General features: G+C 41.3%; 1 protein-coding gene across 13 annotated transcripts in view; it reads left to right on the forward strand.

The window, feature by feature from the left end:
• STPG1 (sperm tail PG-rich repeat containing 1) overlaps window positions 1-12,163 on the forward strand; it is an 85,768-nt gene that overhangs the window by 60,282 nt on the left and 13,323 nt on the right. For all 13 annotated transcript variants that reach the window (XM_058304122.1, XM_071217657.1, XM_023590822.2 and 10 more), the window contains one exon: window positions 7,678-7,786. In XM_058304122.1, coding sequence (XP_058160105.1) covers window positions 7,678-7,786 — 109 coding nt within the window. The remainder of the gene's footprint in view (window positions 1-7,677; window positions 7,787-12,163) is intronic.

Genomic DNA, 12,163 nt, shown 5'->3' on the forward strand with positions numbered 1-12,163 from the left:
TTGCTGCAATGGAAGAACTTTTATCATTGATGTGGAGGCAGGGACCCCTGGGGATTCTGAGGGGCAGGAGAGGGAAAAACAGGTGTAATATGGGGCATTTGTGGGACTTGGGAATTACCCTGCAATGCAGATACAGGCTATATATCTTGTCATAATTTATAAAATTGTGTGGGAGAGAGTGTAAACTACAAAATAAACTATAATCCACACTTAGTGGCAGTGCTCCAAAATGTGTTCATCAATTGTAACAAATGTACCACACTATTGAAGGATGCTGTTAATGTAGGAAAATGTGGGAGGGAGCAGGGCATATGGGAATCCCTATACTTTTTATGTAACATTTACATAATCTAGGTATCTTTTAAAAAGTATATTAAAAAAAAAAACCTATGGCTTGGGTGGGCGGGGATAAATAAATAAATACCTTTCAAAAAAACTGACTTAGATCATCCCGAGACAGGAAAAAAGGAAGGACCAATTGTGACTGCGACACTGGAGGAGGCCCAGGAGGGACCCGCTAGTGAGAGAAGGAGCCTGCACAGGAGGAAACCACTTCCCCTTAGGCTGGAGGGTGATCACATCCTTGGTGGTCAACCAGATGATCTGCTGAGGTGGGGGTGGGGAGTGTGGGTGTGTGCATGCACACGTGTGCATGTGTGTTGTTGTTCTTGTTGACCTTGTGTTCACTCACCATCAAGAATGTTAACAGTAACCACTGGTTATTTATTATCATCATCCTTGTCCTTCTTTGTATTGAGAAAGGGAATAAAGTCTCTGGTGATCAAAAAAAAAAAAAAAAAGTGAGCAGGAGCTCTCAATTTCCACTTTGTCACAGCCACATTTAGTTGTAAATAAGGCCCTTTCTACTTCAAATCACAGACTGTCAAGAAGCTTGAAGACTGCAATTTCACTGGCAAAGCAAAAAGAAGATAATTTGTACCAGGGGTCTGCAGACTGCTTGCCTTCAAGTCAAATTTGGCCGGTCCTGTTTTTGTATGGTACAAGCTAACATTAGTTTTTTACATAAATGAAGAATTGTTTAAAAAAAAAAAAAAAGAATATGTGACACAGATCTTATATAGTCCTCAAAGATTAAATTATTTATTATCTGACCATTTACAGAAAGAGTTTGCCAACCTCTGTTTTATATAACCTTAACTTTGAGATTAACAAAACTTTTTACATTTGTGTAAGGTAAAAAGATGTATGGTTATGGAAAAGGAGATATGTCTTGCTTCTTCATACTCTCTTCATATACTCCTATAGCTATGGCATTGTGAAAGTACAAAAATCCTTCTTTTAAAAAAGTAAACTTTTATTTAAAAAAAACAAACTTCAAATCAGAGACCTAGCCTCAAAACTGGAAGAAATAAAAAAAGAAGAGCAAAGTAAACCCAAAGCAAGCAGAAGGAAGGAAATAACAATGATTAGAGCATAGAAAAATAGAAAACAAAAAAACTCAACAAAATCAAAAGTTGTTTCTTTGAACAGATCAAGAAAATCAACAAACCTTTAGCTAGATGGAAGAGAAAAATAAAAGATAAAAATAAATGAAAAATCAAATGAAAAAGGGACCATTACTACCAACCCCATTGAAATGAAAATGACTATAAGTGGATACTATGAACAACTGTATGCCAATAAATTAGATAATCTAGATGAAATGGATAAATTCTTAGAAACACATAAATTACCTACATTGTCTCAAGAAGATACAGAAGATCTCAACAAACCAATTATTAACTCTAGTAAAGAGATTACATCATTAATCAAAAGCCTCCTCTCAAAGACAAGCCTAGGACCAGATGGCTTCACAGGGGAATTCTAGCAAACATTTCAAGAAGACTTAACTCCAATTCTGCTCAAACTCTTCCGAAAATTACAAGAGGAGGGAACACCCCCTTAACTCATTCTGTGAGGCCAGTATCACCCTCATACCAAAGCCAGATAAAGATAAACACAAGAAAAGAAAACCACAGACCAATGTCTCTTATGAATATATATGCAAAAATTCTCAAAAGAATACTAACAAACCAAATCCAATAGCCTATTACAAGACTTACACACCACGATCAAGTGGGGTTTATCCCTGTGCAAAGTTGGTTCAACATCAGAAAATCAATTAATGTTATACACCACATTAATACAATAAAGGAAAAAACTACATAGTCATCTCAATTGATGCAGAAAAGGCATTGGACAAAACCCAGCACTTCTTCTTCTTGATAGAAACTCTTAGAACAGTAGGAATAGAAGGAAAGTTTCTCATCATGATAAAGGGCATGTATGAAAAGCCCACAGCTAACATACTACTTAATCCCAATCAAAATTCCAACAGCCTTCTGTGCAGAAATGGAAAAGCCAATCATCAAATTTATTTGGAAGGATAAGGGCCCAAATATCTAAAGCCATCTTGAAAACAATGAAGTCGAAGGACTCACACTTCCTTATCTTAAAACTTATTAAAAAGTCACAGTAATCAAAACAGTATGGTACTGGCACAAGGACAGACATATAGACCAATTGAATGGAATTGAGAGTTCAGAAATCAACCCTCATATTTGTGACCAGCTGATTTTTGAAAAGGTGACAAAGACTACTCAATTGGAAAATAATAGTCTCTTCCAAAATGGTGCTGGGAGAACTGGATCATCATTTGCAAAAAAAAGGACCCCTACCTCACAGCATATACAAAAATCAACTTAAAATGGATCAAAGAAAAGGAAAAAAAAGTAAAAAAAAAAAAGGATCAAGACCTAAATTTAAGACCAGATATAAAAAGAAATCCTCAACTTAACAAAAAAACAAACAACCCAAATTAAAAATGGCTAAAAGATTAGAACAGATCTCTCTCCAAAGAAGACATACAAATGGCCAGAAAGCACGTGACGCTCAACATCATTAGCTGTCAGAGAAATGCAAATCAAAACCAATAGGAGGCACCATATCATACCTATTAGAATGGCTGCTATTAAAAAATGGAAAATAACAAGGGTTGGAGAGGATGTGGAGAAATAAGAATACTCATTCTCTGCTGGTAACAATGTAAAATGGTGCAGCCACTGTGGAAGACAGTTTGGTGGTTTCTCAGAAAGCTAAGTATAGAACTACCATGACCCAGAATCCTACTACTAGGTATATACCCAAAAGAATTGAGATCAGGGCTCAAAAAGATATTTGTACACCAATGTTCATAGTGACATTATTCACAATTGCCAAAAGATGAAAGCAACCCAAGTGTCCATCAACCAATAAATGGATAAATAAAATGCGGTATATATATGATGGAATATTATTGAACTGTAAAAAGAAATGAAGTCCTGATACATGTGATAACATGGATGAACCTTGAAGACATCATGTTGAATGAAATAAGCCAGACACAAAAGGACAAATATCGTATGATCTCATTGATTTGAAATAATTAGAATAAGCAAATTCATAGAGTCAGAATCTAGAATACAAGTTACCAGGGGATGGGGTGGGGATAAGGAATGGGAAGTCAAAACTTAAAATTCCTATTTAGAATGCGGGACATGGTTTGGTAATAGTTGGTGATGATGGTAATACAACATTGTGAATGTTACTAACTGCACCGAAATATATATTTGAATGTGATTAAAAGGAGGAATGTTAGATTGAATATATGGTAATAGAATAAAAATTAAGGAAAAAAAATCCATGGAACTACACTACACGAACAGTGAATAATAGTACAATTATAAAAATGTGTTCTCATTCAACTGTAACCAATGTTCCACACAAGTGGAAGGTGTTGGTCATGGGGTGATATGTGAGAATCCTGTATTTTATGCATGATTGTGCTGTAAACTCACAACTAATAAAGGAAAAAAAGAAAAAAAGATAAAAAAGAAAAAAAAAAAAAGATTTTGCCCACCTTCTGTAGTTGATTCAACCAGTTATAAAGCAATCTTACTGCCAGCTAGTTCAGCACTGTTCAATACAAACATAACAGGGGCTACATATGTAATTTAAACTTTTCTAGTGGCCACATTTAAAAAATAAAAAGGAAACAGGTGAAATTAATTTTAATAATATATTTTATTTAACCCAGTATATAAAAATATTATTTTAAGCATATTTTTAACATAATATAAAAAAATAATTCAATATTTTGCATTATTTTCTTTGTACTAAATCTTCAAAATACAGTATATATTTTCTCTTACAGAACTTCATTTAGACCAGGCAGTGCTCAGTGGCCACATGTGGCTATTGTATATGGGACAACACAGCTCTAGATAGTCTTTCCCTGGGTAACCAGAAGCTTGAAAATAATGATGTTGATAAAGCACTACTAAGAGTTACTCATTCATCATCTTATTTAATACTTATAAGAATCTGTGGATTATCTTATTTCCAATTTACAGAAGAGGAAACTGAGGCTCAGAGAGGTAAAGGGACTTGCCCAAAGTCACCCAGCTCAAAGGCACCATTTGTGCAATTGCCATCAGTGAACACAGGTGGACGGCTGCAGTGGAAAGCTGGGGTGTGACTGGAGTCACCATGTTCTGGCCCTGCCAGGCTTTCCTTCGTGGGTCCTATGGCTACTCTGTGCCAGGCTGATGACACAGGGCTGTCCTCGTGGAGCTTAAATTTCAGTGAGGAACTCAGACAAGAACCAGTAAACAGACAATCAAGATAATTACAAACCTTAACAGCTGTGAGGGAGATAAAATGTTGGCTCCTGAGAGAGAATATGGGGCAAGGGGAGGGTTGCAGGGGTGCAGCAGTCCCCATACTCCAGATTGGGTAGTGAGAGAAGGCTCCAAGACTGAGACTCAAGGATTGCAGGGGGAACAGCATGTGCAAAGGTCCTGGGACAGCAAAGAGCTTAGCCCATGAAGAACTATCAGAAGTCCAAAAGGCCAGGATAGTATGAGCTAAGAGGAGAGGGAAGGGGATGAGGCCAGACAGATAGGCAGGGGTCAGTTTATGCAGAACCCGAAAGACCCTGGGAGGGAGTTTGAATTTTGTTCTGTGTACACAGAAGCCCTTAAAGGAGGGTGGAGGTGATCTGAGGTACTTTTACAAAAAGATTCCTCCAGCTGCAGTGTGGAGAATGGATTGCAGCGTGCATTAAGAGTGGACTTTGGGAAACCAGTTAAGAGGTGGTTAAGCCAACAAGAAAAAGGATGGGGACTGATCCAAGGCAGTGATAATGAAGGTGCTTGGCCATGGTGGCTTGATCATTACCAAGAGAGTGCGGGTCACTTGGGAAACAGGTGCATGTGCCAGCTGAACAGCCCTCTCTGTGACCTCCGGGCTGCATCATGCTGCCCCCCCAAACCCACCGCACACGCCTTAACCCTGCTTCATGTCACCAATGCCAGCACAGGGCCTGCTATGCAGGAAACATGAAATCAGAGAAATAACTTCCCAGCAGGATGTGGTCGTTCATCTAGAAATGATTGTTTCCCAAGTCAAAACTTTGTCCTGCCAATAGATCACTTTAGGTGCATGTTTTTGTTCATTATTGTTTTAATGTGACTCTAAAAGTCACACATGCCCACCATAAAAGAGTCAAACATTATAGAAGCCCATAACTAGGAAATGGAAGTCCCTCATAATTCCACTCTCCAAAGCAAACCACCATCAAAAACCAGGTGCATATATGCGGTGTACATAGCAGCATTCACAGTGGCCAAAGTGCCCTTCAATGGGTGAACTGATAAACAGAATGAGGTATATATGTACTATGGATATTGGTGATAAAAAAGTAATGAAGTCCAGATACTGTATGGATAAGCCTTGAAAACATGCTACGTGAAATCAGCCAGACATGATGGGACAAATATAATCTTATTCCACTTACATAACATATCTAAAGTAGGCAAACGCATAGAGGCAAAGTAGATCAAAGGTTACCAGGGACTGGAGAGAGGAAGGAATGGGGAGCTATTGCCTAATGGTTTCTGTTTGTGCTGATGAAAAAATTTTGGAAATAATGGTAATGGTTGCACAACATTGTGAATATACTCATGCTACTGAATTGCACACTTAAAATGATTGAAAGGACGAATTTTGCCCCACACAAAAAAAATCCAAAGAGGCTTAGTAGGCACATAAACAAACAAACATGCAAACCAGGTGCAATTTCTTTTGTATTCTCTTTCTCCCTCCAGTATTAGTATCATCCACTCCACGGTATGCGTGCTTTTCCCCCTTGATCATGTCCTGGACTTCTTTCTGTGGCAATACAATAAATCTGCCCTGTGCTTTTTCACCTGCCAATGGGGCTGAATATTTTCCTAGTCTAATAGTAAAAATCTTCCAGCGACACTCGGGATACAAATATTCTCCCCTTTTCAGTTTTTCCGTCTGGGCATGGACTAAAGCCTTGGTACTGTTTTGTCTACAGAAGGCAGGGGAACAATGGTTGAGTCAACTGGCGAGGAGGGAAAATGCGCTAATCCTGTTAGCCACACTGAACGCTGAGGCCTGGCAAGGCCTTTCTTCCCCTTCGCTTACCACGAGCCCCTGCTTCTATATTCCAGTCCCTTTCCTTCTACCGTGTTATTACCTCCCCTCTGGCGACCTGGCTCCTCTCCCTGGGTCCAGTAATTAGCCCGTTTCATCTGATCTTTTTGTTTGCCTTCTCTGCATGCAGTCTAGCCTTTAGGACCCTGGGAAAAGCTAAATTCCTCTGCCTTTGTAAACACAAAATTGAAATGCCATCTGCATTTCTTGAGAAACATTTTTCTTGACAAAGGACTATCAGAGAAAATCAAACTATCCTGGCCCCAGCAAATAGTTCCACTCATTCCGTAAATATTCCTAGCGGTTGCAGGTACAATTTTTATTGCATCTTTTATCTAATGAATATAAGGGGCTGACTGCAAATTAGCTTTTAAAATATTTGATTCTCATGTGACATAAGAATGATCTCAGGGTTCTTTTTTTTCCTTTTTTTTTTTTTTTATGAGTTCTGAGCACATTGCACATTCTCAAATGTATATTACGTGGATCGATCAAAATTCTTTGTTTCCAGTCGGTCCAGAAAAGTCGAAACAAGGGAGTGCTTACAAATCTGATCCTAATCTTAAGTTATACCATTTTCTTGTATGCCCCAAATCCTGCATTTATAGAACTGTCTGAGCAGTGAGGAATGCACCTTAGGGGTTGGGGTGGAGACAGGGAGGACTAAGTGTCCTGAAAGAATAAAGAATGGTAGAAAAAAATGATGAAATAATGTGCGTGGATAGAATTACACATTTTCCCATAGATTATTTCTGTTGATCGCTCCCCACCCCCAGCAAACCACTGTGGCAAGTAGAGCAGGGGTTATCTGATCCATTTTACAGATGAGAAAACTCAGATTCAGAGAGGTTAAAGAACTTGCCCAGACCACACAGCCTGCGTGCTGCAGAAGCAAGTCCAGAAGCCAGGGCCTTTGGGCTCTTTGGGACCATGTCATCTGTACCACATTAGGTCAACAGACTTTTGCTGATGACTGTAAACTGACAGACCAGTGGGACTGGGATGATCATGAAGGCACAGTCAGTGTAACCTTTTCAGCTCATGTCAGCTCGTTTTTTGAAGACAGGCTTAGATTTGATTTTTCACCCAATTTGCCCCTTTTCCAAGAATGATAAAGACAAAGAAAGGGAAGGCATTGAAAAAAGCATGCGTATTTTCTCCCTCCCCTCCTTCCAGGCTTCTGTCTCTTGCTGCCAGCAGAAAAATAATGTTTGTGCCCGAGCAGGGTTTATGTCCAAAACCAAAAGAGGAATTTTCACTGTTCCAGGAATAGGACCTGCCCCAGGTAAGCAGCTGCCTTGTACTAGCCTTGACCTAAGGGTCCATGTACTAGATTTGATTGTACCTATTCCTTCAGGGGGAGTCTCTTCTAAAGGAGTTCAGCTTTGGGGAGAAGGGGGTGGGAGTAGGCATTGAACCAAGAGGAGCACTTGGGTGAGGGTAAGGACAGCTCTCCCTTTAGGGCAGCCTTGTTTGCTTCCCATTTCACGACCAGGCAGATGTGTGCAAACTTACACTCTTGGCCCTGCTTTCTAGATAAGGGAACAGAGGCTCAGAGAGTTGGCATGTCTTGCCCAGTGTCACAGAGCTAAACAATGGCAGACCTCAGCCCAGAACTGTCTGACCAAAGAGCCTGTTTTCCCTCCACCATTCCACTGTGCCTTGTGCTGGCCTGAAACTCCAGGTTTCAGGGGCCCACAGGAGCTTGCGGATGAGTGCTCTCCTCGCTGGGCTTGGGTAAGGTGTCGCGCCTCTCCTGTGCTTTCAGACTTCCTCCTTCCCTTCTCCCTGCCAGCCTTAGTGACAAGTTTCCAGAAAGGCCTGGTCATGCAGCAGGCAATAGTCCAGGAACACTCGCCACATCAGGCCTTCCTAAGTGGGTCTCCACCCCCACAGGAGCCGAGATGGGGAGCAGGGAGGGTTTGCGCCTTCAATCATGCCTCCTGGATGGGGGTGTGGATAAAATTGCAGTGCGTGTCAGATGTCAGCAAATCCAGATTAAAGTTGAGAAGATCGATCTGAAGCTGGAAAACAAAACCAGCCCTAATTAGGAGCTAAGCCCCAGTGAAAGCTCCTGGGCCTTGCGTCATTCATGGGCCAAAACCCCGCCCTGTTGGTTTGTACAGAAGAACAAAGACGGCATCCCTCGGTTTGCCAGAGTCCCGCCGGTGAGCCCAGGGAGTGTGGGCACCCTCTTGGCCAGCCGCACCTCATGGCTCCCCCCAGGGTTCCACCAACTGCCCTGCAACACTGAGCAGGAGGGCGAGAGGTGGGGACTGACCTCTGCTAGACCCTCACTGTGTGCCAGGAACTTTCCATTCAGTATCTCACTGAATCTTTTTTTTTTTAAGATTTATTTTTATTTATTTTTCTCCCCTTCCCCCCTGCCCCCAGTTGTCTGCTCTCTGTGTCCATTCACTGTGTGTTCTTCTGTGTCTGCTTGCATTCTTGCCAGTGGCACTGGAAATCTGTGTCTCTTTTTCGTTGTGTCATCTTGTTGTGTCAGCTCTCTGTGTGTGCGGCACCACTCCTGGGCAGGTTGCACTTTCTTTCGCGCTGGGCGGCTCTCCTTATGGGTGCACTCTTGTGCATAGGGCTCCCCTACGCGGGGGACACCCCTGCCTGGCAGGGCACTCCTTGCGAGCATCAGCACTGCACGTGGGCCAGCTGCACACGGGTCAAGGAGGCCCGGGGTTTGAACCTTGGACCTCCCATGTGGTAGGCGGACGCCCTATCCATTAGGCCAAATCTGCTTCTCTCATTGAGACTTAAAACCTCTAGTAGCATGAACCTGGAAATCATCAGGCTGAGTGAAATAAGCCAGACCCGAAAGGGCAACTATTATATGACTCCACTGAGATGAGAGGTCTAGAATAGGCCGGTTCTAGACACAGACAGTAGAGCAGAGTTTACCAGGGTTGGGGAGCCGGGGAATGGGAAGTCAGCGCTTCATGAGCGTTTTCTCTCTGGGGTGATGGGAGAGTTTTGGTAGTGGATAGTGGTGATAGTAGCCCAACATTGTAGATGTAATTAATGCCACTGAACTGTACACTTAAAAATGATTTAAATGGCAAACTATGTTACATATATAACCACAATTTTAAATATGTAAAAAAACAACACACAACACAAAAAACAACAACCAAACAGTCATGTAGTATGTGCCTGGCACATAATTATTTAGGAAGTGTGGGCTACCGTTATTTTATTTCCATTTTACAGAAGAGGAAAGTGATACTCAGAAAGGGAAGTGACGAGCCGCAGCCAACTGAGTGCAGGCGGGGAGGGCGGGGAGGCTGGAAGCAGCCGACTGAGTGCGGGTGGGGAGGGCTGGAAGCCGGTGCTCCTGAGGGGCCCCCTCCCTGCTGGCCTGGAGAATCTGCCCCTCTGGGAGAACCGATGTGGTGTGCCCTCCCAGCCGACCCTTTTCGCTCCAGGGGAGAATAATGCTGCGGGGGGATGAAGCCAGCCTTGGAGTGGAGCCCCCAGTGGCGCCCGAGCCGCGGCCCGCCTCCCTCAGGGGCTCAGAACACAGTTCTGACCTCACAGGTTCGCTGGCTGCCTTTCTAAAGTGCAGGCGGGCCAAGCCCAGTTCCAGGCGCCTTTCAGATGTCTTCTCTCGGTTTTTCCTTTAAAAAAGGAGCAGGAGAAAATGCCTATGTGAAAATGTCACTTGAAAAAACATGGAATACAAAATTGAAACCACACTGTGAGCCCAACATGGTGGAACAAAATCCAGCCACACTCAGGAAAAGGCCGAAGGCAAATATACCAAAATGGTAACCTTAGTTCTCTCTGCATAGGGGCTGTGAACAGCTTTTTTCCTTGTTTCTGCTCTGTCGTATTTTCTAAAATTTCTAATTTGAGCATTGCTTTAACCTTTTTAGAAAAGTGACCTTTTCCATTTTACAAAAGTAATACGTGTTTATTAAAGATAATTTGAAAGCAGATAAAAAATAAAAATTTATGGTAATTCCACCATCCAAAGGAAGTTGGCATGTTAACATTTTGGTGTATCTCCTTCTCAGTTTATCTTTCTCTCTCTCTTTCATATATAACAAAATTTTTTTTCACACCAAAAAGGGGGGATAATATTATAAATGCTCTTATTTGGAACCTGCTATTTTAAAGTTAAGCATATATTGGAAATACATTTTCATGTTATTAAAAATTCTTCTAAAACATCATTTTTTATGGCTGTATAGTACTTCATTATAAGGTGATACCATAAGTAAATGAACAAATGTCCTCTTGTTGGAAATTTAGGTTGTTTTAAATTTATCACTAATATAAACAGTGACAGTGAACAACTTTGTAGCTAACAGTTTGTGTAGAGTTGAGATTATGTCCTTATATAAATTGCTTAAAGTTGAATTGCTAAGTCAAAAGGAATGAAAATATTTAGGGTTCTTGATATTTCTGTACAGTGCCCTTTGCACGAGACCATTTATCCTTCTGCTGAGGAGTTGCCTCTTCTCCCTCACCTTCACAATCACTGGTACTCTCTTTTAAAGAAAATCTTCACTAATTTGTATCATATTGTTATTTTTTGATACTTTTGCAATGGAATAGTAAGTTTCATTTAAAATTATTCAAACCAACTTTACAATGTTAGTAAGTGTTGAAATATTTTTTCCCACCCACAATACCACCACTCCATAATGTAATTGTTTCCGGTTTTCTGGGCTCCTACCTGTCTTCATTCAGAAGCATCCATTTGTACCTCGATGTCATCAGAGTGTAGAGAGAATTTCATGTTTGACTTCCCTTTTTTCACTCACCTTCGTTTTCAAAAGCATTTCCTTGTGGCTTTATGGCCTTCCTATGGACTGTTGTTAGGGCTGACACTCCATCAACTGGGCTGTATTTCCTGTCGCTCTGTCCCAGTTCTTGACCATTTAGGCTAGTTACACTTTATCACAATTGTAGCTGCTGCTATTGCTACATCTTTGTGCTTAGAGATTTTCCATTCTGTTGAGTAATTTCCTTAATTTTTGAGTAATGGGAAGCCTGAGTCAAGCGTGCAGACATCGTCAAGGCTTTTGTTGCTGATTTGCCCTCCAAACCCCCTCACCTTACTGGGGTACCCACAGTTTAAGGGCAAGGCTGCCTCCTCTTCATCTCAGCTTGGGTCATTGTCATCTTCCTTGAGGCTTTGTGCAGTCTAATTACTTTTATTCTGTCATAGTCTCTTGAGATGGGGTATTGCCCTATGGTGGAAAAAGCATAGGCTTTGGAGGCAGGCAGCCTGTCTCCACATAGTAGGTGCTCAACAAATACTTATTGAATGTATAATATTTCCTGAGCAACTACTGTGTGCCAGGAACTGAAAATCTTATTCAATTTTCCTAATAACCTGTTGTTAGAAGAATTTTTATTCTTACTCTATAAAGGAGGAAGCTGGGCTTTAGTGAGGCTGGGGGATCTAAGTCCCTGTTTAGAGAGATGTCCTTTGGCAAGTTACATAACATCTCTGAGCCTCAGTTTCCTCCTGTGTAGAAGGGAGGTGATAATAACCATCTTGCTAGCTACTATGAGGACTTTATGAGCTAAATATGTGAGCTGCACAGCCTGGTGATCTCTGAAGGGTGAATATTTTAGTTATTACGAGCAGCCCTTCCATTTGACCATTCTAGAGTAGTATCACCTTATAGTAGTTAAC

This window comes from Dasypus novemcinctus, chromosome 9 (genome assembly GCF_030445035.2).
Source record: "Dasypus novemcinctus isolate mDasNov1 chromosome 9, mDasNov1.1.hap2, whole genome shotgun sequence".
NCBI lineage: Eukaryota > Metazoa > Chordata > Mammalia > Cingulata > Dasypodidae > Dasypus > Dasypus novemcinctus.